At 43.9% G+C, this 27,459-nt stretch overlaps 1 protein-coding gene across 23 annotated transcripts in view; it reads right to left on the bottom strand.

Moving 5' to 3' along the window:
- Positions 1 to 27,459, bottom strand: part of ARID1B (AT-rich interaction domain 1B) — a 309,844-nt gene that overhangs the window by 137,176 nt on the left and 145,209 nt on the right. For 13 of the 23 annotated variants that reach the window (XM_015858262.3, XM_015858267.3, XM_085541551.1 and 10 more), the window contains one exon: positions 4,227 to 4,268. The exons of the other annotated variants lie outside the window; for them this stretch is intronic. In XM_015858262.3, coding sequence (XP_015713748.2) covers positions 4,227 to 4,268 — 42 coding nt within the window. The remainder of the gene's footprint in view (positions 1 to 4,226; positions 4,269 to 27,459) is intronic. 23 annotated transcript variants of the gene reach the window in all.

Here is a 27,459-nt window from a genome sequence, read left to right as displayed (position 1 = left end):
AGCTACCAGCACCCCTGCCAAACACCGTGGGGCTCTCGCCTGCCCCATTTCCAAGTGACACCTGCACATCACTAATCCAGTTGCCGTTTATTTCCATATGTCAAATTACAATCTTTACTTGTGCAAAGCGACATAATAGTAATGATTAAGCCAATTACATCACAACACAGCTTAAAAGTACACACAATGGGAGGATTAAAGCTGGCTCCCGAGCAGGAGAGCCCTGTTCTAAGCGAGCCCCCCCACTGTGGGGACACAAGCGTCTTTTTCCCCACCGACACGCAGCCGCCAGTTGCCACGAGCACAGGTCTGTGTGAGCACCACGCGGCTGGCCCTGAGTGCACGGCACCCAATGGCTGCCACCAGACGGCTGCGTGGGCGAGCAGATCCCGGCCTGCTCCGCCGGGTGCAGCCACCTCCACCACTGTATTTGGGTCAGGTTGGAGTTGGCAGCACGGGCCCTGGGGAAGGGAGGGGACTTGGGGATGGAAAATCGAGCACAAAAAGGAAAGAAGCCAAGCATCTCATTCTCTTCACAGGGCCAAACGCAGTTTTCAACCTATCTGAAGTATTTACCACTGATTTCTACACCATAATGCCAACAAACACCAACCTCACGCAGCAACAGAACATTGGTTAAATCTTTACACAGTAACCAACCTTTCAGAGTAGTAAGTTCAATTCTAACAATAATTGAGCATCTAAATCTCCTGGGATTTAAAAACCTCAGACAGACACCATTACTTTTATTTGTTCACTGCCTTGGTGTTTAAAATCAGCATCACTCAAAATGGTTAAACCTTTCACCTCCTATTACTGCTCTACACACCTTAATCCTTTTTCATGTCTTCATACCCCTCCTAATTTTCTCCACCATCTGGGAGTGCTGGTCCCATCTGCCAAAATCTATCTTCCTATTCCAGCTAAAATCAGCACAAAATAAATTGGTACTGTTAGTATTTTACATGTCATCATTAGGCTTTAATAAGATTAACAGGGCTGAAAGAACTTCCAACTTGTAAATGCATTCTTGTGTGCTGACTGCAGACTCAGGCAGACACCGCTCTATCCAGTCACTCTATATGAGGTTCTCCACAAGTACAGTTCCAAAGGAACACACTGTATACGTAAGCTTATACTCAGCAGGATTGGATGCGCTGTGCACAACTGGCAGTTGTCTGTCCCACATCACCCATCAGCTGCTCTTGATTTGCTGGGTGGTCATTTCACCCACATCTCTGCATCAACAACTACAAACATCACAACCATTTTAAATATTGAAAGATCAGCCAAAAGCTGGAGTTTTTTTTTCTTTAGGATACACGCGTGCGTACAAACACACACAAAAGATGCGTGTATAAGTAAAACCAAACACCCCATATGCCACCTTCAAAAATGCTACTACGGCAAGCTGACAGCTTACCAAAATTAGCAAAACAAAAAACCAAACCAAACCAAAACTTCTCTACCATCCAACCAAAGGACAGCAACACTACCAAATTTGTGCATATTCATACTTAGCAAACATCACTTTTTATTTCCATAGCTTAAACTTCTGTGATCTGTAAAAGAGTACTGAACTTCCTTATGCACAGAAGAAAAAGGGTCCAATCAATGCCTTATATTCTACCTTTGTTTTGGGAAGATTGCTTTCTTATTAAAATGGTGAGATGGAGGGAACGTTCTGAAGGACGATTACTAGCGGACTGCAGTTTGCACCTGTTCTGTGTTTACAGAGTGAAAACAAGGCTTGGCAATTCAAGGTACCTCTTCCCTGGGCTTATTTACAGTGCGAAACAATAGCTTTTGTTTCAATTTTCTTTGCAAAAATAAAAGACTATTCTGTCCAATCAAAACACATACCCTACATCAAATACACCCTGTAGCCGATTTCTACGCGTGCTTATCCTCCTGATTATCGATGGCTCAAAAGACTACGTCATCCAGATCTTCCCTTCGCAGCCAACAACTACGGTGAGGCTGAACAATGTTGTGCTGTCTCATCCAGCATGTGTTCCTGGGAAATGGCCCCATTCACTGCCAGCAAGCAGTGAAGGAAAATGTAAGACTAAAAGATAACGTTGTAAGCTCTTTCTGCATTTCAGAAATACTCCTTTTCAAACATGGTATCCCAACATCTACAGGAAACACAGCCTATTGACATCCCTAAAACTAAGTTATAAGCATTCATAGATTGGTGGAATGAGTATAGTCAAGAGATCAGACATCCTCTGCCACAAACAATGTTTCTGCATGTGCATACAGACTGGACTTTTAATGTTAGCTGCTGGGACAGATGCTCCACTCAAAACTGTCAAGATAAGCCCCCCAACTGCCTATGTTAGACCTGGAAAAGAAATCCAGGCTAAAAGCTTGTATCAAAGAAAGAGTTATTAAATGCAAACTAGGGCCTTACATATTCCTCAGCTATGCTGCATGACATCTTCCATACTAATTTGTCTCCTGACTTAAAAAAATATTTTTTTCTTTTAAAAATTGTGTTTATATGCATTCTCCGTGGGCATACCAACATAACAGAGTTACTAATGCTGATGTCTCCTTGTGACAGACAGTAGAGGAAGTGTTTTTTAAGGGAGAGGAGGCTTTCACAGAATGCCTAAGTAGAGAGCTAAGATAAATTCCAAGATTAATGAATTTGGAATGATACATTGACCTTTTTCTTGTTTTAGAAGAAAAAAATAAATAGACAAAGTTCCTAGATATATCTAGTTTATTACAGAGTGTAAGAATACTTCCTTAAGAGAGTAAAATGACCCAGTTGGTTCTGAAACTGAATCGCACAGATGATTTCCTTGGGACTCCGGAAGATGATGTCAAGAGTCAGCAATAGGATTGGTTTGGTTTTGTAAAACTAAAGCTTAGCAACAGAACATTCTTATTGCCTTTGGTAGTAAGAAACAGCTTCAAACAATGAAGACAACTGGAAGATTGAAAAACACCCTGCAAGTTTAACCAAAAAAAAACCAAAACAAAATCCAGCAAGAAGCCCCATCCACAGTGTTCCAGTTTTAGGAGTCACTGGCTACAATCACCTCCAGTAATACTGCTGTTTACCCACTTAGTACGAAAGACTGTGGAGATAACTGCACAAGTGCTGACTCTCGAGGTTTATTAAATATTCAACAAATATTCTGTGTGCATGCTGAGTATTAAATAATAATAAAAAATAAAACAAAAACCAGAAAATGCTGCAGAATATTATATGTTAAATACTTCAAATAATACCAGAGCAGCGCAGTTCATAATAATTCTTTTAAATCACTTCATCACATATCAACATAAAAAGTGCAGTACAGACACAACTCTAAATTCTGGCACCATAAATATTTAAATGCTTTTACAGCTTTTTGTTTTTTTTCCCCCCGTGGGTTAATTTTGTCTACAGTATTCTTGTAAAAACTTGGAAAATTTATTTCATTTTTTGCTTATTTTTTTTTCCACCTTGACATTAAGTAACAGCATTGTTATTTTCTCACCTGCTGTAGTACCACAGCATGGGGACATTCGGCAGCAGGAAACTCTTCGATGTCATGCTTTAGCCTACTGTTTCTCTCATCTCCTCCTTCCCTTCCCATACCCACTCTCTTCCTAGTTAAACAGATATTGCCTACACACAATCTGCCTTTTCCTAAAATCATCTGCTAATAACATTCAATTAAAACCACACTTGTTGCCATGAGGCTCACTGGCCAAAGAAATTCAGGCAATAACTACGGTACTGCCCACCCACTTCGCAGAGCAGGTTTCAAGTGTTCTCTCCAACACGCGTGCTGTATGCCATACACTGATCTACAACTGCACACAGGGTGATCCAGCTGTTCAACACTCTACTTTCCATTTGCGATGCACTGTGAAAAAGGACCGTGAACAAAGAGGCTTACTCAACAGACTTCAAAGCAGGTAACAGCTGGGATTTTTGAGTGCAAATCTATGGAATGCAAACAAACCCAGCAACAAGACAACTTAAAAGTTCCCTGTTTCCACATGGCCTTCCCCAGGTAGTATCTACACAAGTGTTCTATACAGAGTAACAGAGCCAACGTGTCTGCCTTACAACGCCACACCTAGGGGAAGGTCTTCAGACCAGTGGATATAAGACACAGGATTCTCAATTCTTAGACTAAAAACTGCCATCTTCCTTGACACCACATCCAGCAATTAAAAAAGACGGGACCTACAGAGCAAAACTGCATTGAACTACAGACCTTGTGTCCAAATGTAGCATCCTCGGAGGCCAAGACTTCAACCTGCAATTATAAGGAAAAAGATCATTTCAAACGTAGCCACTACCAGCAACCTCTCCTGAGCACAGCACCGTAGTCCAGGCAGAGCAGAGTTTTCCACAAAAGACATCAGCTTGGATGAGCCCAAGGAAGGTCTACATAGAGCAGGATATGCTGAATTAGCAGCTGCTAACAAAACCTCAAAAGAGAGGAAACAGAAACTCAACCTATCTGTCAGTACCCCAACACGTAACGAAGTGCAACAGGAACACTTCTCTCCAAGTGCCTTCTGGTTACACCAAAAAGCTGCCTGAGCACAACCTGCACCACCTGCTGTGACAACTCCCTCTAAAATTAAAGACTGGCAACAGCTGAGCTCTTCACATTACCACCTGACAAGGCCTAGTGCACCTGCATCAGCACTGAGTGGAACTGCTCCAGTTGGAAGCTCACTGGCCCAGGCCTCACTCGCGGGCTCCTTCCCTGCCTTCAGCAAAGCAAATTCTTTAAGAACTGAAGCATTCATGAAGATGAACTGCTCCGAGGCTAAGACTACCCAGGAGCACGTTACAGCAAGTGTCTGAAAGCTTGAGGACCACAAGCTGTGAGGTGACCTAACGGTGCCCCAAATCCAACACACCTTGCTGGTTGCCATGTAGCCACTGTTCCAAGAGCTGATATGCATTAATCTGGGACAACAGATGCAGAAAAACAGGCACACTGATTTTTCATTAGTCTCCTTAAAAATACTTCACACTTCAGCACCTTTCACCTGAGAACCTCAGTGCTTTTACAAATTCTAATTAATTAAGCTTCCCAATACACCAGTGAGGCAGGAAAATGTCATCATCCCAATATGCAGAAAGCAGAGCGAGGCAGAAAGAGGTTAAATAATTTCTTAGCAGTCATGTGCCAAACAAGGGACGTGACTCAGGAAAAGGATCCCAGATTTCTACTCCCAGGCTTATAGTTTAACAACTAGGAAATTCTCTATTTCTCTGATTTACATCCTATTTAAAATGCCTACTGCTGCATTATAATTTATATAACTAGTATAACTATAACTAATGTATCTAATCTCCAGTTTAACTTAAGAAGAGTGAAGGATTTAAAGCAAATCAAGACAGAAAAAATGAATGTCAAGTTTCAGCCCCAAGCACATTATAATGCCAGAGTTATAAACCCCTGAACAAGAGGGTTTATAATGGAAAGGCTGATAAACTAACAATGATGGCAGCACTTAAATATATTTATGTCATGATCTAGTAACATATGGTATCTCTTCATCTCTAAATTAGAAAAGGGAGGAAAAGGGAGTGGGGGGGAGGAGAAGAAGAGAAGCATTTATAGGAACTAAGAATAAAAAGAAGAAAATAAACCTGAAGTTGCCTAATTGTGACCTGTCCAACTGATTAGGAAAGGCAGTAAGAGGCTACAAAACAAGATCTCACTGAATAGGAGGCGGAAAAAAACCCATCCAAGTAAATAAAACCAATCTGAAATGATATGTAATAGCTACTTATATTAAGCTTCTAATCCTTTAGGCACTTTATAAATATTAAACAATCAGTCCTGGTGAGACTGATAAATATCCATAATATATTTTACAGATGAAGAAACAGAGGGTTAAGTGACTTGCCCAGGGCCAAAAAGAGAATAATCAGACACTGGATTGCAAGTAGCAGAATGACCGCCTGTTTGTGTACTACGCCCAATTCAGTTCCTCAAAGTTGCTCCTGAAAAAAAGGTAATTGCAGTGTCAGAAGCAGTCCACCTAGAGTTAACATGATACCTATCTAAACCAAGTGTTCAGTGTCACCGGGCTGCTTTGGTATAACATCTTACTACAGTAACTACATACACAGGAAAACTTGAACAACCTCGTTCAGTATCTACTCAGTTATCTCTACCCCATACTGTGCTGTTCTTCATATTATGCCACCCTACTGCACTGGTTCCAATTTTTTTTATCATGGAGACTCACTAGTGAAACTGGAGCCTTCCCTGTGCCAATGGCTCCTTCTTGGGTCCCTCCTTGTATCCAGCTACGCTGATGACCCCAGCTCATTCTGTTTCCTTTGCCCTGCAGTCCTTCCCTTCTCCCCTGCTCCTCCTGCAGCCTCAGCTGGGCCAATGGCTCACAGAAACTCCCCAGAGCTGCTCCACTCTGTGCTGTTGGAACACAGCACAGATGGCACAAAACTCCTGCAAAGATCAACCCAAGTGGTCTTTCTTGGGTATTCACACTTTGTCCAAGCTGTGGGGAGGACACCTCACTGGATGGAGATGTCACCACACAGGGAAGTGACGCTGTCAGCACATGGGCTGTGCTAATCAAGCTCCTGATCGCTCAATGATGAGCAAATGGTTTAAAATGCAAAAATTAACACAGCAAGTTTACCAAAGTCGGGTCTCTTCCTTTCACCAGGGGGTTGTGAAGAGGAACAAGCTGGCATCAAACAGCAGAACACAAGTCTGTGTTTCTGTGCTCTCTTTTATAGATTGGATTTTTTGTCTTTAATGCTCGGGAATGTAAGGCTCACAGAGACAATAAAATGGTTCAGAGTGCAGCTACTGGTATAGATGGTAATTCTAACAAAAACTGTTATTGAACAGCCTGATAATACCACTTCTGTTTTTCCAAGAGCAATAACACCATTTCTGCGATAAAATCTCATGTTGAGGATGGTGCAATAAAACACCCTCTGTATTCTTAGTTACTACTATGTTTACTCCGGTATTACCACACTGATCCGTTCATTTTGGTTTTCGCCTCCATATAAAATGCAGTGAGACAAGTAACTGCTGACACCGTAAGATACACAACGTAAAGCATTGAAACAAGCTGTGTGGAACACTGCAATGTTTTTCACATGCCGAGTTTCAGGAAAACAAAATAAAACAAACAAACAAACAACCCACAAAATGCGTTACAACCCAGCTTGAGAGGACCCCCCTCTAGTGGGAATCGCAGTGTACTTCAAGCAACACCCACATTACCAGAAGGAACAGAAAATGTGCCCCTAAGAATTAACTAAGTACCATCTTTTCTCTTAATCTTCTCCGAAATATATCATTTTTGTTCAAAAATAATAATAAAAGAAATCATACCAACAAACTACAGATTCATTATTGTTTCCAGAGAATCAGTCATTAAGAACTTCTGATTAAAGACTTATTTGTGGCAGTTAAACATTTCCCATTTGAGTTACCTGACTGTAAATATGTAAATACACAATCCTGGGAGAAGGGTTGTTTTCCTTGTATGGTGAAACATTTCACTGCATTGTAAAAAAAAAAAGTGGGCTCGGTTCCCAAATGATGCGCAGCTGGTTCCATGTGCCTGCACCAGATACCAAAACACTTCACCTGGTGCTGCAGCGAAGGTGCAGACCTTTGCTGAACACCATCCAACAGCTCCACATGGTCCGCTTCTGTCAGTGCTACAGTCACATGCGTTTGCCAGCCTGCCTCATATTCAAGCAGGAGTATCTAACTACTGGACCATCCCTGTCCTGCCTGGGTATCCCACTCCTCCCATAGCCAACCCCAGGGAGCAGAGAGCTGCTCTGGGCAGTACCACAGCTCTTCCAGCACTTAACAAGAGAAGCTTCCCGTCAGTTTTATATTTGCATACATATGTGTATTTCTAAAATATATCTACATTATATACATTCAAAATGTATATTATGTAGACGTACAAGTATTTCACTAGATCGCTCCAGAAGTATTACCTCCTGTTATGGAAACGATACAAAAAGCACAATAACACTATTTGAAAGAGCAAATTCTCTATTTTTCAACAAGCATCACCGTGAGCTATGCATTTTCAACAGTGCTGACCAAGAGCCTGCACACCATGCTCATAAACATCTGCAGGAGTGGAAATGACCCACCGTCACAGACCCCACTGCTGAAATGCACCACCCACTGCCTCACTGTGCTCACATTCACTGTTTGGTCTCCATATATCTTCAGAAAGTGCCAATGAATGCCAATGGGTGTCATCTGTTCTGCATGGAGGAATTCAGCGGCACACCTTTATTTCATACACACTTCCATGTCAAATGCCATTTTGTCAGACTGCCCCTCTGCTGCTGTCTGTCACGTGGCAACAAAACGTAGCGGAATATTGGTGTAAAAGTTCATCCTTTGCTGTCTCACACCCATCAACATTCATCTCTGACGTTGTGGGCCAACATCATAAAATAGAAGGAATCATTTTCAGAGCAGCCCAACCCGCATACATGACCAGCATCCCACCTGCACAATCCACCCAGTGTCTGCAATGGGTGACCAGGACAGATGTGGCCAAGTCCACTAGTGCTTATGTAACATTCTAGGTGTTCAGAGCAGAAAACAGTAGCATCTAACACTTGCTAATTACAAGATGGAAGAACTTGTTGAATTGATAGAGATCCTCTAGGATCACATGAGCATGAATATACCTGGAGTACCCTACAGCAAGTTGAGAGCAGCCTCGAGTCTCTTTTTATTCAAATAAATGACATTAAGTATTTTTATTTTGCTCTTACAGGACTCACAGTGTCCTCAGTCTGAGAAACTGCACTGCATCATGATTTAAAATAAATCATGCACAGAGAAAAGGATTTGTAACAGACCAAAACCTTGAGGAGCAATGCTAAACAAAATACCGCTCTGAAACAGTTCTACAGCCTTGTGATTAGATGACACAAGGAATTACAACAACATGGCCATCTTCGGAGCCAAACTCAGCAGTGATTTGCACCTCGATTCTCTCCAACTCCCTTCTAACCCATCAAGGCTCTGTTTGAGTTAGGATTAGTAGAAACTGAGTAAGAGCCACAGGAAGTGGAATGGCATTAACAAAAAAAGAATGACGGCTAAGCTTAATACTCACTGTTATACAAACAAGAGAATGTGAAGTGGCAAGTGCTTGTGGACAAAATAACTAACACAGAAAATGTGGGTCAAAGAATTCCTCTCTGTATTCTTTTTTCCTTCTGAAACCTGAAAATGAGCACTAACAGACATTTCAGGCATATGTGGATTCCCATACAGTATCTTGTTACTGTTACTGCTGTAAAGGATCTTCAACCTACATTCATCTGCCCAGGCAAAACCTGCTGGTCCAAGGCACACTTAGAGCTGTTTTCAGTCTCTCTGAAGAGCCCGAGCCCAACCACGTCACTACTCGTTACAGCAAGGAACATGCAGGCTGGTGCCACCCCGAGCCCGCCAAAATACTCTACACAGAACGCACTTGCAGTTTCTGCTGGGCACAGATGAGAATTTGCCCAGCTGGCTGCAAATTTCACTGCTTTCTACTGTCATTTTTCTGACACTATTACTCTAGAAAAATTATAGCTCGTGGCCTCTCTGATACCTAGAGGGGTTTTGCCAAGTGTCTGCTTACTATAAAGGCATGCCTCTGGCACTTCTAAAATGTGTTCAAAACAAAATAAATGTGCATGTAAATGGTATTTTGTAATATTTTTCTATTCACTGTATTGTAGAGATCAAGCAGATCAGCAAGGACTCTTCCCGTGACAACAAAATCGTAACAGGAGGAGGAGACACAGGGTTGTCTCCTGAATTACTGTGGAATCCCCTCCTGATCTCACCTTTTTTTAAACAACAGGGACACACATAAAATCCTGCTTTTGTTTCTGAAAGTCATTAGAAGATTCTCTCAAAGATGAATACTGCTACAGCCGTTCATATCTTTCAGAAATCCAGCCTGCATAGCTGTAACGTCTGCATTTGTTGCCTGCCTTTTAAAGCAATTTAGGATTCAACAGTTGTAAAATATGGTCGCCAAGCTTCTCACAGGAGCAGGAACAAACCTGTAGGACCCACACTAGTTTTTGGCAGTTCTTCAAGGACTCACTGAGGTGTACACTGCTTCAAACACACGCAGGACTGTGCAGTAATAAACACTGGTAACTGAGACAGCCTTTCCTTCCCCTTTCCTCTGCTAACTGCCACAAGTTTATTTTTCATAATTATCATGCACGTATTTTAAGATAGGTTCCTGGCATAAGGGAGGATGGGCCCGTTCCCTGAGCAGTCCCTGAAACAAATGTACAAAGACACGTTTGCTGTAACCCTGTATCTGTGTCTGAAACAAAGCCAGGACGGTCGCACAGTATCAACCCCATGAATTAAGGAGAGATGAGATTTCCTCAATTTTCATACAAAGTCCATTGAAACTACTTAGTCAAGGCCCTTTGGTTAAGCAAATGCCATGTCCTTACAGTCTGACCTGTGCAAAAATTGGATAAAACCTGACCCAGTTCAGGAAAATTATTCTTTAAATCTCACACCTACTTTTTCTTAAGCTTGCCCTTTCTCTTTTGCCCGTTCTTTGTGGGATCAATCATTTATCTCCTGGTTCACCAAGCCTAAAAATGATAAAGATCAGCGTTCAAATTTCTGCAGCCGCAATGTCTACCGCCAGAAATGCACATTAAACAACAAAATGGTCTCTTTCTAAACGACAGAGCAACTGTGTGCTATTCTGTGCTAAAAAGGTCTGAAAGGTTTTTCAGAAAGTATGCTGCATTTTAAACTTGCTTATTAATTCTCCTCATTCTCCTTATTAGCATGTACAGACAACACAGTGGCTCAAGGACACAGCTCGCTGAAGCAGCTCTGTGCTTGGTCAGCCGGCGTTAGAGATAAAGCACAATGATGCCTCATGTTCTTCAAAGCCACACAGTGGAGCAGATCTGCCCTCCTCCTATTTTGAAACCTTTTTGTTTTGTTTTTGTTTTTAAATGTCAAGGTTTTTTGTGGAAGCCGGTGTACAATAATAAATTAAAAGAAAAAAAAAAAAAGCCAATCAAAACTAAAATCAAAATCATTCACATCTTCAGCATTGCGACTAATACACTTTCTTGGCCATGACACTGACTAACCTGCTGTTTCAGTCTCCCAGTGCAAATATTTTGCAGAATCCTGGGAACAAGGCCAACCCCTAAGAAGCAAAAAAACAGACTCTAGATATTAGCTGACTAAAAGCAATAGCCATCAGCCTTGTGGGATATGATATTTACCACAGCACTGTATCTATCAGAAGTAACTGGAGAGAAGAAAAAAATATGGATCACAGGGGAATGAGACAATTCCTGTCACCTCAAAAAGACAGAAAGAGACAGAGATCAGCACTGGGTAACAGCCATTACAAATGCCGGATAGACAGCAGAGATTGTGTACATGTACAATCTGTGCACGCTCCCAAGTGGCTGCAGGGGACCTATGAGGACTATCTGTGAGCGTGCTCTTCTCCCTCCCAGTCCTGCGGTCACTTATTGCTCCACAGTTACCACAGACAGCTGATGAGCAGCAAATTCACGGCAGTAACACATCCACCCGCGCTTGCAGTTGGAAGATGTAACAGTCAAGGTACATACACAGCCATACCCACACACACGGAATCTGTTATTAGCATATTTACAGTTCAAATCTTTTCCTTTTTTTTTTTTTTTTTTGGTCAGACACCGTTTTTCGTGTATATGCAAAGATATGTAACATGCAATTAGTTCTCACAGAGCAGAATACTGCACGAAACAGTGCAACTGCACGGAATGCTACCTTTTGATATTTATTTGTTTGACAGTGTAGAGATCAAAATGATTTTTGTACTCAGATTGAAATCCAGGAGCAGTCGCTATTTAAATTATCTTAAGAAAAGGGTAGTAGATGTTATTAAACATAAAATCCAACCTTTCACCTGAAAGCATTCTGATATGTGGAAAATCCTGAAAACTGTCACAGTGCCATATGACACGAGCAGTATCAATTACTGCAAGCGTTAAGCCTTTTTTAAGGTATTGCATCTGCTTCTTTGCTAACCCGTTTGTATTTCTTACTCTTTGTTGAATCCCGTTACTTCCTTTTAATTCAGCACTTCTAAAACTGTGAACCACAAAAGCCTCAGCTCCCAAAGCCCACTGCACAGGTACATACGGGCAGCCTGTACATGCACGATGACACCATCAGCCTGCAGAGCAACAAGCCATAGAAAGCACCAGAAATGGTTAAAGCACAGCTGCCTCACCCTGCAAGGCGGGAGGTTCCACTCCGCACCCAAACACGCCCCAACAACCCTTTTCAGACTCAGTCAGGTTGCTCTGTGCAAACAGGAGATGCCCTCCACCAGCACCCAGGGGGTGGCCATGAACAGCTGCGGTGCCGACATGTTTTTAGGAATCCCATAAAGTTCCCCCAAGGCATGTTTCAGTGCCACCCTCACCCGCAGGGAGGGCCTCTGCTTCGTAAGGCTGCAAGAGCTGCACTCCCTGCTCCCCAACCTGCCTCTCTGGACATCTGTACACACCACCTAGAAATGTGAGGGTGAATACAAGTCCTAGGTAAAACCGCACGTCTGAAACAACAGCCTCGCCTGTGCGAGGCCTCAACTGTTTGCAGCAATAACTGGAGATAAGTGACCAAGGACAAAATCTTCACAGAAACAAAGCTTTAAGTTTCGACTCTGCACCATTCTGTCAGTAGCTTTCTCATTTAATTGAGCCAGTATACACCCAACATCAAAGACGCTAAGCTATTTTGTGCTGAAAATATTGGAAGCATGTTAGGAAGAGGTGGCAAACAGAAAGGATCTGTCAAAGGTAACAGATGTATCAAGGGCACCCAGCACTGTGAAGAAGGCGTTAATTATCTATGCTGAAAAAGAAAAGGTGTTTGAAAAACAGAAACTGTTTTCAAAAGATTCAACACATTCCTATTGTGCTCAGGAGAAAAAGCTTCCCTGCACCTTAGACAACATTATTTTGGGTATGCGGGTTAAAAAGACTTTTTTAGGCGCGGAGGTAACACAATGTAGAGAGCGCTCTGCTTCAGAAACGTGGCTTTAACTTCAAAACCTTTGCTGCATCTCACAACCGATTCCAACTGTAAATTAAATTCTTTATTCCTGCTTCTAATGGAATGGGTGACTTACACAACCCAGCTGAATCTCAAAAATAACAGGAAAAGAACACCTTCTTAAGCATCTTTTTGTAATTTAGCACAATCTCTGCAGTACTTTCAACTCCTGCCCTACAAGCACTGCCTCGGTTTTCCCTTTTGCTTTATCTGGAAGGAAAAAAAAGGAATAAGAAAATGTACTTCTTGAGAATTAAAACGAATACACAAAAAAAATCACACTGAGGCAAAACTTGTCACCAGAGGACCTACCCTAAATAAAACTTATGTTCTTATTAATTTTCTTTCTGGATCATACGAGGTTCTACTTGCTCACAACCTAATTCTGAGTCAGGAAAAGAAAGTGGTTCTTTATTACGCCCCCATGCCCCCTCTCTCCACTTTCTCTTGTAGGACCGATAAATCAGAACTTTCCAAAGTGTGATTCTGAGAAAACTGGTTAACACCAAAATGACCCTTTGCATTTCATTTGAAAAGAAAAATCGGAACAGATAAGAAGGAAGACGAATAGCAATTAAAAGCAAGAGAAGCCTCCACCTTCACACAAAAAAGGCCGAACCGTATTTCTTTGAAGATCATTAGAACGCCCTAAAAAGATGCCTGATACAGGACTGTGAGGTGACCGAGAATCAAGGCGGATGCGTCATTGTAAACCACAGGGAACGCGGCCCAGGCAACCGCCAGCAGCGATGTCACCAGCCCTGAGAAGGCAATCCCAACCTCACCACCCAGCAGCAAGCTCTTCCCAACGGTCCGCTCCTCCGTATCAATATCTGACCATATATAGAGGGTGGCTAATGCCGACAGCATCTGGGAAATTCACTCGGGCATCATCTGGGCATCGTCAGACCGAGGGCGCAGGTTTGGAAGGGATGGTTTCCACAACAAAGTATCAACACACCTGCCAGAGAGTCACACAGGAGGCATCCCCTGGGCCGTGCTCCGTATTTCACACTCTAACTTGAAAGGGTAAATCTGCGCAACGGGACTCAGAGGCACTGAATTATTTCTGCCAGTGATCTGAGCTTTTTTCTTCAATTGTTTTAAGCTGCACCCTCGTCGCCTCCCCACAAGGTACAAAGATTGATAAGTACTTTGGCTGGATTAACTGCTTTAAAAAATATTCAGATGTCACAGCTGGCCAGTTTTTGACCCTTCTCGTATCAGGATTTAGGAGTTTACTGGGAAGGAAAGCAAGTACTCCAGTCGCTGCCATAACTCCTCTGTGCTCTGAACAGCGAAACGCTGCCTCAGAAATGAACGCAAAAAAAAAAGCTCTCAGCTTCAGCCCGGCCCCGTGCTGAACATTTCAATGGGGCAGGCAAAAATAAAAACATTCCTAGGAGTCACTTCAGCCCTAAGCAGGGCCCAGCATAATAAGAGCCTAGATAAACGGACAAACTGTTTGTGTTCTTACTCCATTTTACTCAAGTTCTCTATTCACTCTAGTAGGGAAAACTGAACACGGCGCTGAAAACACGTCCTCCAAAAACACACGTTCCACAATTCACATACACAAAGCCTGAATTTGCATACATGAATCAAACAATTAGGTTTCCCAAATGCCTGAACTACTTGCACAAATTGGGACTTTTGCTCAGCCAAGCGAGCGAGCGCACAATGCGCGACCCTGCACAACACTTCAGCATTTCACATCTTCGATATGCCCACAAAACAAAGAAATGAAATTCTTCCTGAAGTTACCTCTAGCCAACAGCAGCTCGCTTATAAAAGCCTGATTAATTGCAGAACCTTGGCTTCAGAATTTAGTTACATTCAAATATTAAAAATTCTCAAGTCCATAAACAACGACTATAAAACAGTTTATAGCATTTTCGATGTTTTATTTGAATGCTGTAATAGGAACTAAAAATGCTGTTTTTCCTGCTCCCACCTCCCTTCTTTCTCATTTGTTTGCTGCCGTTCCTTCATGCTGGCAGAACAAGCGTGACGCTGAGGGACAGAGCAGAGGAGAGAGGCCGTGGCAGGCTACTGACACTCCACCTCCTCACAAACTCTGACTCTTCATTGTGCTCTGTGCCTGTTGGTGAGTTTTGTTCTGGGTCTACAAGGGTGTTTCTGGATAATTACAGGATACAAGCGTTTTTTTTCCGGCTTGCCTCGATTTCTACGTAACCCCCCTATTCATGCTTGTACTATTATTCAAGGTAAAGCAGCAAAACAAATCAATTGCTAACAGCCTCACGCAGCTTTCTAAACTTAGCATTTCTGGATGGCAGCGTGCACATAAGGCAATATCTTGTGCATTGGTACATGTTCAAGCATGAGAACGTTGCATAAATCTTAAACTTCAACAGTCATTTTTGTGAAGGTTTCTTCTCACACAGGTTAATGGAACAGACTAAGATACAGCAACAATCTGACCAACAGTTCTTCCTGCAATTTCTCCCAACGAACTGCTTTCCAATTACAGCATCTGCACCAATTGTTAACAGTTAGTTTGCAACCCTGGAGGCTGGTTTTTATAATTATTTAAGCTCATTTTGCTTGGAACCTAAAGAAAAGCTTGAACTGTAATCTCAAAGGTGAAAGGCTGGAGTTCTAATTCCTGAACTGCACAGCCCTGGCAGGTCTCTTCTAACGTTCGAGCTCTGTGGAGTCCATTTTGTTTCTTTCTGTACGTAGTTCTGCTGAGGTTCCCCTTCCTCGCTGAACAAAGAAGGTACCACTGCATTTACGACACTGACAGCTTCTGCCCCAGCTCACCTCTGATGTCCCGCTCAGAGTTTACAAACAGCTGTCCCCGGCATCTCCACTAGATACAATTTTAGAGCAGAGGGGAAATCCAAGCTACTGCCGCTCAAACTGCGTAAACACGGGAAGATTTTCAATCAATCACTGCATTAACAGGAACACATCTCACAATATAAGGGGAGGCCGCTTTGGAAGAAAGCCTATTTCAGAGCCCAAAACAGTGTAATTGCACGGTATTGTTCTTGTGCTAGGCAGGGCTATGGAACTGCAAACCAGATTTTGGTGCAGTGGTGGATTTCAATAAAATGAGCCTTGTTTCTCCAACACAAGTGGCTTTCAAGACCACTGACAACTTGGAATTAAATGGCTAACAGACGAAATAAGACTTGCACAGCACTGGCATTCATCTCTGCTTTGATACAATCAGGTCAGTGCCTGCACAAATATATTGCTTGCGTGGCTATTATTTCTGTTTTCCTTCAAGTTGTTTTCCCTGGGAAATGGTGTTAAACACAGCCACTAACATATGATTATTTTTTTTTCTTCTCTCCTCTATGCCACCCTGTTGTCTGTCCCAAAACATACAGGAAAACTGCTTCTAGTTAGTGCACTAATCTCTTGCATTTTTAGAGAAAAATACTGAGGCCTCCTCTCTTACATCTGTGGTGCCCACACACCTACTCCTCACAAAATAAAACCACATAAAAATGAATGGCCTTAATTCCACAGCCTTTTTCGAAGGGAGAAGGAAAGGAGCAATTCTTCCGTCCTTATTTTTTTGTTCAGGAATAATAGCTGTCCTTTCATCAACAAGCTCGGTTTACACCCATGATCTCAGATCAACTTTTACCAGTGGGTGTCAGTGTTACAGTGTAATGATATAACGGGGGGGTTGGAGGGGGGGGATTGGGGGGGAAGGGGAGAAAAAAGCAAGAAGAAATGTAGATGAAGCTTCATTGTGAAATGCCACATATATGTAAAGATGAGCAGAGAAAATGTTTCACCAGTGGCGTATTCTGTGGGGAGCCTCTAACTCCGTGTGTGTTTGCGTCTGCATGCCCAAAGTGTCTGATTTCAGTTTTTGTTTTCCAGCCCTATGCGTGCTGTGTACGAACACATGCACACAAACGCAGACAGGCAGTACATGTCAGGCACGTAAACCTCTCTCATTGCTCCGAGAAACTGGGACTGTCTCTTTAATTCACATTTCACAGCGAACAGTTAAGAGGCTCTGCGGACCCCAACTTATTAACCTGTGCCAATTTAACTACTATTACTCAAGAGGTTCAAAAACCTAAAAATAGGCGTTAATCTGTGCAGACTGACAGCAGCTAATCAGTACCTGCCCTGTCACTGCTTGCGTCCCTCCTACATATTACATGACTGGGGGCAGGGAAGCACATGGGGAGTAAGAAAAGGAAAGACCCCAGTGTTTTCTACCTGGTGTTCAGGTTTACTGGAGGGAAAAATAAGATGTCTATGTGGCAGAGATCGACTTGAAAACTTATTTCTCTACCAGCAAACAATGGCTTCCTGAAAGCAAGAGCTGTGCCAGTGTCCAAAACGCAGAGATCCTTTATTTCCACTCACAAAGAAACAAATGAGCCCAACAAACACCCGTGGCAGTGCGGGGCCTAATGAGGTGCATGATGAGGCACCTTGAGTTGGGAGCGGGGTGCCCTGCCACACCGAGGGTGGGGAGGTGACAGCAGGCCAGGTGAAAGCACAGGTCTCCTCGTCAACGCCATGAAGGGACACCAGCCACGTGTCAGAGCGGCCCGTCAGTGCCCGGGAAATAAGCCACTGGCTGTGGTTATAGGGATGGTAGGAGCTTATTCCTGGCAGGCTCTGGGAAAGGAAGAACCGGACTTAATTTTTTTTGTAAGCAGGAAAGGTCACTTGTGCCACCTCACAACTGAACTGTCAGAACCATCACATGCAACCGGGCTTTCTGTGCACAACTCGCACTCTCTGGGATACACCAGATTTCATTAAAGTGAAGAAATATTTTTCCGAGTGAGCCATCACGGGCAGATTTGCAGGAAGTACCAAAATAATGTCTAACAGTTCTGTAAAGCCATTGTTAAGAGAGGGAAGTAAACAACACGAGCTTGGGGGGGGGGAAGAGTGTGTGTGTGTGGGGGGGAGCTGCTTTGCTCTCCTCGTTTGTGTGTAACTGAAGGCCCCGAGCTGCGCTTCCCGCGCGGCCGCCCGACAGAGCAATGGCCGCTTCGCTCCGCGCACAACTGCCGCCCCGCGCCCGCTCCCGCAGCTGCGCCCGCTCTCCTCTCGCCTCGCTCCAATGGCGGCCCAAGCGCCCCTCCCCCGCGTTGCGACCAGCCCTGTTTTTGTCTGCCTCAGCAGCGCGGCCCAGCCGCTTCCTCTCTCCCCCCCTCCCCCGGCCTGCTTTCCATCCCCGCGCTGCAATCGGCCGCTCGTTTTAATTACGCAGAGCGAGTCGCGACTCGCGACAGCAGAACTACGTCCAGCCCCAAAAGTCGTGTTAAAGGAGCGAGGGGGAGCGCGAGGAAGGGGCGAAGCGGCGAGAGTGGGGGCGAAACCGGCGTGGGGCCTCAGTGTTAAGGCAGCGCTTTATTTCAAGCCTTCCCGGGGTCGGCGGGACCCCCGAGGGCAGCGGTACCCCGGGCTCGTCCCGCCGCCCCGGCTCCAGTTTCCGAGTTGCCGGCACTGTCAGCCCCGTGGCTCCGCAGCCCCCGCTGGAGCCGCGCGGGGCGGGAGCGGCCCGTCAGTGCCCGGGCACAGCGCTGCGAGGGGCGGCTCAGGGCCGGCTGCACAAAGGCACATCTGTGCGTGCCGGAGGGCCGCCTGACGTGTTCGCCGCTCGCAGCAGCTGCGGTTTCTGAGGAAACAAGGCTGATTTTCTAGTCGGGCCGGGAGAGGAGAGGGATTTTTTTTTCCTGCCTTCCAAGCGCCTACGTGCGGGGGAGGGGAGCGCGGCGGCGGGGGGAGGAGAGGCCGCGCCGCAGCGGAGCCTCGGGGGGCGCGGGGGAGGGGTGGGGCGGCGCGGGGCCTGCCGGGAAGGGCCCGGCCCGGCGCTGCCCGCCGTGTCGCAATCGCCGTCCGGTTTGCGGCGGGCGTCGTTTAAATGCGGCCTTTGTACCGCGAGGCCCCGCGCTCCCGCCTCGGCCCAAAGTCCCTTTTCGCTGTGCCGACGCGGGGGGGAACGCCCCGCCGCCACCAGTCGTGTCGCTCTAAGGCTTTTCCCCCCGAAAACCGTCCCCGCCGCACGGCGCTGAGAGGCAAACGGTTAACGCCGGGCATTGCGGCCGGCACATCTCCAGCCCGATAGCGCTGCGACGGGATGAGCGCGGCGGGCCGGGGGCCGGCGTTTCTCCGTCCCAGTTGCCGAGCCCTCGCGCGGAGCCCGGCCCTGGCAACCCGTAAAAATAGATAAATCCTCGTGCTGCCCAGCGATTAACTCCGGGAAAGAGGAGAAGGGGGAGCGAGCGCCCGGCGGGGCGGGGAGGCCGGGGGGCCCGCGCGGGGAGGCTCCGCCGGCTGCGTCCTGCGCCGTGCGGGGGTCAGGGGCTCGGAGACAGCAACGTGAGCCGCCCTACGGAGCCCTGATAAACACACACCGAACGGGGGGAGCTGCGCCGTTCCGACCAGGACAGAAGAACGAAGGGTAGATAAGGCGCACAGGAAGCCGCCTGTTAGGTCCAGTAAATAAAGTATTAATTGACTCTAATAGGCAAAGGTGGGAGATGAAAGTAACGTTTGCTGCTCTTTGTTCCGATACTAAAAGTGTCAGGTAAAACTTTAAAACTAAACAGCCACGGGACATTAAAGTGTCCAAACGTTTTTCCTGTGCGCACACCGTAACAAATTAATTTCACTCATGTTTGGCACTTGAGATGGCGATGGACAAGCACAGCATTGATTCCCGCATACAAGCGTTAACGTTACCGATGCTCAAGCAGGACTGTCTGCTATCAGATACCTGCGCTCATACGTAGTCACCGAAATAATTTGGCCTGATTTTCAGAAATGATCAGCACTCGCATTTTCAATTAAGTTCACTTCTCTGAAAATCAGGCCACCATGTATCCACATTTGACCTGGGTTTGAAGATTCCGGTGCTACCTCTGAAACAGCAAAAAACCACCTTACAACTACTACTACGCATCCAAATACTGCCGTAATTACTTAATGTTCAATACAAAGTGATTAGAAAGGGATGTATTTATTGGGTGATGGTGTCCAATGCCACAGAAACCACATGACAATTACGTGGAAAAAAAAATACATTCAAAGCTCCACTTGATTTTGTTACTTAGACTGGTTCCAGTTATTACTGTGGAAAAGGTTAATATAAACAACCCCCACCCCACAGAAAACAAAGCCCTCATTTACAAATTGTCGGGACTGACCCAAAACCTTTGGCCATATTAATCACACTTAATGCACGTTTTCCCACAAAGGAATTCAAGAAAAGAATACCTCCTCTGCTTTAAAGAGGAGGGAAGGCAGACTGGTTAAGGACTGCGCGTGTACCTCGCCGCAATCATCGGATGCCCTTGTTACTTGTAGCTGGACCAGGGCTGTTTTCCCACCATTTGAAATGAACTTTTCTATGAGCTCGGGCAAGGCACAGGGGTGACTCTAAAGTCTTGTATTAGAAATAGCGGAAAAAAAGATTCTTGAGAAATGCCCAAAATAATCATGTTTCTTGCCTGCTGCCAAAACTGGAGTCAATGTTACCACCGAGTGGAAGCACTCAAAAATCCTGAGTTTGGGCTCAGAACAAGGAAAATGAAAAGCTTTACAAAACCTGGAGCTTTTTGGAAATGACTTCGGATTCTGTCTTGTGCAGCTCCTGAACCTGTAAATAGGTACTTAGATGATTATTTTCACATCCCTCCCCCTCCATTTTACAAGAGCTAAAAAATGCCCCCCTACAAGCACTGGAATGCTGAGGCTTGAAGAGCTTTTCCTTTTTTTTTTTTTTTTTTTTTTTTGGTGTTGTTTTTGTTTTCAAATTATCAAAGAAAGAAAAATCCAGTCCCTGTTCTGTCCTCATCTGTTCCCCTCTGCCCTGAAATGAAAACCCTTCAGCAGCTTCCCAAGCCAAGAGGCGCAGGGAGCAGGCAGCCGAGGTCTCCCAGAGGAGGCGGGCTCCTGCCTCTGCCTCAGCCCATCTGGGACGCTGCCGGCGGCCATGCCGGCTGCCACGCTCACCAGAAAATGGGAACCTGCCCCCTGATGGGACCCGTAGGCCTTATCTGGCTTCCTCTAGGTCATCTGTGCAGGGAGAAATATGCTGCAGTGGCTAAAGAGTACTACAGCTCCTTGCTGTTAAGAGGCCTTTGGGCTCGCAGACTGCAGGAGACAATTTTGCATGCTTCCTTTGGGAATGCTGACCCAGCGTTCCCGCAGCCAGGGACGGTGGCTAGCAAGGGCCAGCTGCGAGCTGCCGTTCAGGAAGGCCAACGCAAGGTAAAACTAGCCACCACCGTGTACTTTTTTAATCATCTAACAAAGCTGAAATTCCTTCGAGAAATCTAAGGGTTACCTTGACCTTCTAAATTGCTTGAAAAGCCCAAATTAAATATCTCATACTTGTCTTGCTTAGAATGGTGCTCTTTGATGGCCAGCCCTTACAGGCACACTGCCCAATCCCATCCACCCTACTTGTTTTACCCCCAGCAGCTGTGGGAAGCACTACAAGAATGATCTGTCACTTTATATGTCTCTGCAGGCTCTCTCAGACTATCTGAACTAACGGCCAGCATTGAGGGCTAGGGAAAAACAAAACCAAAACCCAGGACGGCTTCAGGAACAGAAAAACACAGAGTAAAAAAAAAAATCTCATACTCTGAGGTAGGGGAAAAATCACAAAAGAACATCCACCGTCTTTTGAAAAGAATACCTACACTTCATCAGAACTTTAACAGGGACAAGAATAAACTCAGCCACAGTAACTTGTAAGCAGCAGATGTGACTTTTTAAAATAGGACAGAAGATGCTTTTTTTTCAGTCTTGTACTGAAACAAGTCAATAACAACTAAAAATCTTGCATTACAGCTCACAGAAAGCAAATGGCCTGTTTATATGAGGAAAGGCAGCCACCTATTACATAGTCTGTATTGCCTTACAACCCTTTCAAATGAAAACACTAATTCTTTGTATGTATGACTATCTGTAACTGCCAACAAGAGCATTACAAGATGGAAAGCTTAAAAAAACTCAACAATAAAAAACAACCGATGGAGAAATAAATGCCATCCCATCTTCAGTGCCTGTTAAACAGAAAGGGACCCCGCTTTCCTTGAAAATCAGGTTTCCAAAGCTCTAGAAAAGAAAATTCCCTTGCTGGCAACTACATCTTCCAAAATCCAATAGCAACGTACAATCACGGAGTCACAGAATCTCAAGGTTGAACATTTAACACACCATCACAAAGCTCTGAAACAAAGAGAATTCCTTTTAAATAAAAGTTCTAAGACTCTGTTGCCTCCCAGGAATTATTCACATCTCTTCCCATGCTTTGGAATGAACACTTGAGAGAGAAAATAAGGTATATATGCATAAATATTTGACATACTGGTCCAATCCTCTTAAAACTTAGGAAAATACAGAACACGTGAAAGGAGCCAATGCAGACAAATGCCTGCATGATTAGATGAGTGCTGCCTTCCAGCCCCTTCCTTTTACCACTAAATGAAATTGTCATTAGCAAAGCGTCAGTCCCAATATCATCAACTTGATAAAGCAAGATTGAAACAGAAGACTAAGCCAGTTAATGCAGTCCTCCAAATGCTACCCTTATCAGAAGAAAAATGTTTGAAAGCCATTGTGCTTCTAGTGGAGGAGCTACCTAGGTAACTACCAGGCAACCATTCCTGAAGGAAAAAAAAAAATAGCCAAGATAATTGCTTCACCACACAGAACACTGAAAATCTACATTCCGTGAAGGCACTGGTAAAGAAGAAACATGAGAACAATACTGAAATGCATTATTTATAACTCAGTTTAAGCACCTCAGAGTTCTTCAGCAATTAATTATGTGCAGTAAAGAAGTAGATAGGTTAGGAGACTACAATCTTGTACTCTTAAAATTTAAGAGCCTAACTTTGTGATGAACTGCCACCGGTCCTGGTTATTTTCTTCCCCTCTCTCCTCCCACCTCCCCCCACCCTTTTAAATAATGCCATCATCAGTGTTCACATCAGGGGGGAAACACTCCAAAACACAAACAAGCCATTTACTTGCTGATCGCAGCAATCTGCTGTATACAAGAAAAATCTTCATATGGACTACACAGATTCTCTAAGAGGGTCTTTCTGAAAAGAAATCCATTGTAGCAGATGCAGACAGCAGTGAGAATTCATGATCACTGTACAGAAGTTAGGCACCCAAATGGATACGAGCAAAGCCGAAGAAGCCTCGGCTTGGTGATTCAACAACCTACTGAAGTTCTCATCTTTCACCACGCATCAGGAGATTTACAAACAGAGCTCTGCATGCTCCATAGCACAGTGGGACCAATTTCTGAAACAAGAAACCTGTAACAAAGCTAATTTATTCCATTAGAATGAAATATCTTTCATTAGGTTCCCCACAACCTTTCATAAACATGGCTTTTGTTTGAAAATGCTCAAGCATAAAATTTTTCAATAATTGTTCTTAATTGCGTATTTTACAGTTACAGGTAACTGTTCTTGTATACATACTGCCTATGTGTACATTCTCATTGTGAGTGAAACCAAATGTGAGCACAGAAAGACCAAGAATTTTATTATCTCAGCAGTATCTGCAGTGGAAGAAGACAAACATGACCCCCTCCACGTGCCCTGCATACTGCTACAACCACTGATGGTGGCTGCTCCTCCTCTTCCATTCCTAATCGAGCATTTTTTTTTCTAAGGCACTCCTAGGAGAGAAATAGCAGGATGGTTTGTGACAGTAACACGGCTCACAAACAGAATAGGCTGTGAGTAAACTACTCTTCTCCTTTCAGATACCTCCTCATGTAAGCTCCAAGTTGCAGTTCTCACCAAATACCATTAACCTAACGGAAGGCCGAAAAGTCCATGAGAGATGGAAGCTCTGCTAACCCAAAACTGGCATCAGTCACTGAGGCTCCAACAGTGTGTATTGCTTGGTAAATATATGAAAAAAAAAAATAAAATCTGGGTAATATCTCTACAACTTGAGGAAGAAAATCTGCTGGTGTTGCCTGAGTTGTGGTGAAACACGCTTGGGTCATCATGTGCCTTTTGTAACTGACCCTATCCTTACCACATCATTTAACCAGTGACAGCCCCTGAGTTCAGAACACCAAGCACTAAGATATTCTAGTCACAGATCCAGAAAGCTGCTGGAGTCCTCTTGATATAATTTTTGTCTTGATTACAAAACATGCAGGAAATAAAGGAAGCCTCAGACCCCTGGATGAAAACATGAACACAGAAACCCCTGGGACTCAAGCGGAGTTGTGACACTGCCTTAGGGAAAAACTTAGCTCATGTCCTAGAATTTACTTCGTCCTAGAAAGTAAATAATGGTTCCTTGTAAGATCCTGATCTCTACTCTTCCTTTTGGCCAAAATGATATAGCCATGATGAAGACCATTGGTTTCTTTATAAAAATAGCAGAGAGGGTAGGTGGACGCTGGCTGTAATAGATGAGCAATCCAGAACGTTAAGGATGATACTGACATTTCACTGAAGGAGCGACTCAGAAAACAGAGCACGGATCCTTCACAGATCTCTGCGGGGTGGGAAGAGTTCGCACCAAGAAATCGCTACTTGGGAGTTCTAGGCAGAGCGGGAGAGCATGCGCAACCTGAGCAAACTTAATTTACAGAGCCCCTCTTCTCTGCAGCTCAAGCAAGTAATCCGCAATACTGGGCAGAGCAACCTAAACCAGGGGTCATGTTTGTTTTGTTCCTCTGCAGATACTGCTGAGGGAATACATTTTTCTGGCTTTCATTGCATGCATATGGGTTCACTCACAACTTCAGCCACCCACCAAGCTTGAAGTGTGGTTTATTCAGCTATATTCATCCATTTCAGATATATTTCCTATCTTTAGTGATTTTTGACTCAAGACTTTCTGAACCAGAGGTCACACCTTTGCACTAAGTAATATCTGATGAAAGTTTTCTTCCACCAATTTGTCCAGTATTTATTTTGATCCCACATATTTGTTTCCAGCATCTGCAACATTCTGCAGCAGACATCTACAGCTTAACTGGACATTCGATAGAAAGAACTCTCATTTCCTTTCAGTGTGCTACCTTGCTTTAGAAGGTACCTGGAATTTGCAGGTGTTTCTGAAATGGCACCTCAGCATACGATTTTCCATGCACACATTTAGTATCAGAATGCAAATGTGAATCCAAAAGCAGTAGACATCCTTTCCCCAGAAAGATCCCCTACAAGCCAGTCACCCAAATACAGATGCAACACATATATGTATGTGTACATATACATATAAATGCATCTTTGACAAGCAGGGTACATGTTCCTGTGAAGATCTCAAGCTGGAATCAGAGGTTTTCCAGTGCTGCACAGTTCCTGCTACTGCCACTTATTTTTGTTACTAAGATGGGCCAGAGCAACAAACTGCAAACAGCGAAACTGATGACTGATGCCACGACACTCTGCTGTTGCTATTGCGAGCTAAGAGTGCCCAAAACACATGCCATTTGTGTGTGGGGGGGGGGATGGCAAGTGAACATTATATTGTCCTAAAAGGCACTGTTGGACACAGTCTGTGTACAGGAAGACTCTTCCTGAAAAGCCAGGTTTTCCATATTGGAAAACATACTTTGAAAGGTTAAGTCACTTTGGTATTCGAGATAAAACAACATTTTCTCACCCTTTGCCTTAAGAGAAGAAGTGAGTAATTATTTTAACTTGTTACATTCTCTAATTTGCACTTACCTTACTGACTAAATGTGGAATACAGTTTACCATGTGTTGATGTACCTAATTCTTAAAACATGTAGTCAGCATTACTTGTAAGGTGAGGTAAATCACTCTTAAGGTATCAGCAGAAATTTGGGAATGACTGCCAGTATTTCGTCCCTTTTCAAGAGACATTTCTTTTCTTTAATCTTGAAGAAAAAGTAAATGCAGGCAAATCAAAGCCATCTACATCCCCCCAAAAGAAAAAGGTTTATCATTCTATCACTTGAGATAGGCTGAAGCAATGAGCAAGTCATTATAAAGTTAACAGCCATCATTTTTTCTTTCATCTCGACTCCCTCCTCCCCCATGTTACAGTTTTATCAGGAACAACTACAATAGCTTTTTCAGTTGATAGCTCATGTTAAGCAGCAGGAAAGGACAACTTGCTCTGGCTTTTCCTCATGTTGCTTGTCTTCCATGAGGCTTGCTGAATATGAAGGCAACAAGTCTAATCCCATTTTAAATTGGTCAAGTAACTACTGCATGATGTGGTCAGAGTTCTTGGGATAATAATGAAGACAAACTCTTCAAAACAGAAGTAAAATACATGGCAACTTCTACTACTGAAACAGTGTTAATTCAAAGCCAGCTATGACAGCTCAGAGCTATCAGGCAGATGTCTTCTCACCTCCACAGCATTAGCAGCTATGTATCTATATATATATGTGTGTATAAAAATAATTTCTTCATGCAATTCTTTAACAGAAGCTACTGTTCAAAGCACTACATGAGTTGGAAGTTATTTTAGGTAGAGAAGGATGGTGACAGCAAAGGTGTAGCAGATTTACAAAGAATTTGGCTTTGGATCTTACAAACTACCTTGCAGTGGAAAATCATCTTTGTTGTACTGGGCACATAATTTACTTGTCTTCACAAGAGGCAGCTGACATTAACATTACAAATAAAGCCTTTCTGAGTCTCAGTTATGGGAATCAGCTCCATTTGGCCCGATTAGATTTTGCTCCCTAGCCTTGTTGCATCCGTGCTTCAATGCAAATTCTGACATCAGCCAGAACGCAAAGAACAGAGAACATTACGTTCCTGGTAAAATAGCTTTGTGTATATATACCACATGCCCCTCGATGTAGTTCTCTTCCACAGATCTCAGTTAACATGATGTACAAACCTTCGCTTCTATGGAACTATAACTTTTGTTCTTTCTTAGCAATAATCATGTAAGTCCCCGTTCCCTTACTGAAAAACTATCCAGACTTGTGTGTCACAAAAGCAAAATCTCAAAACCACAAGCAAGCAAATTGAGATCCATGGTTCTAACAGTGTAGACAGCACCATATGTAATAATGAGCTGTAGCTTGCCGTGTGTGCCTGTTTCAGCACAGCGCTCCACAGCGCACTTCCATAGGGTAAAACAGGGATGGCTGTCTTAAACCTCCTGCATTTTGCAAATATCAGCAAGTAAACACTGCTCTTTTTTGTTGAGTTTGTGTGTTCTGGTCTTAGTGTAAACTTGTGTAAAAACAGTTTTTGTTTGCATAACAGAAGGAAAAAAAAAGTATATCCAGCTACTACGAAAGACTCCATATAATTGAGTCCTCCTTTGGTTGTAAAAACAGGAGAAATTGATCGTACAGTTCACTAAAGCTCTTTAAGAAAACCTCAGAATGAGATGC

Source organism: Coturnix japonica, chromosome 3, assembly GCF_054131305.1.
Source record: "Coturnix japonica strain WE chromosome 3, WE-NBRP24, whole genome shotgun sequence".
NCBI classification, from domain to species: domain Eukaryota; kingdom Metazoa; phylum Chordata; class Aves; order Galliformes; family Phasianidae; genus Coturnix; species Coturnix japonica.
This window is presented reverse-complemented; position numbering and strand designations above follow the sequence as displayed.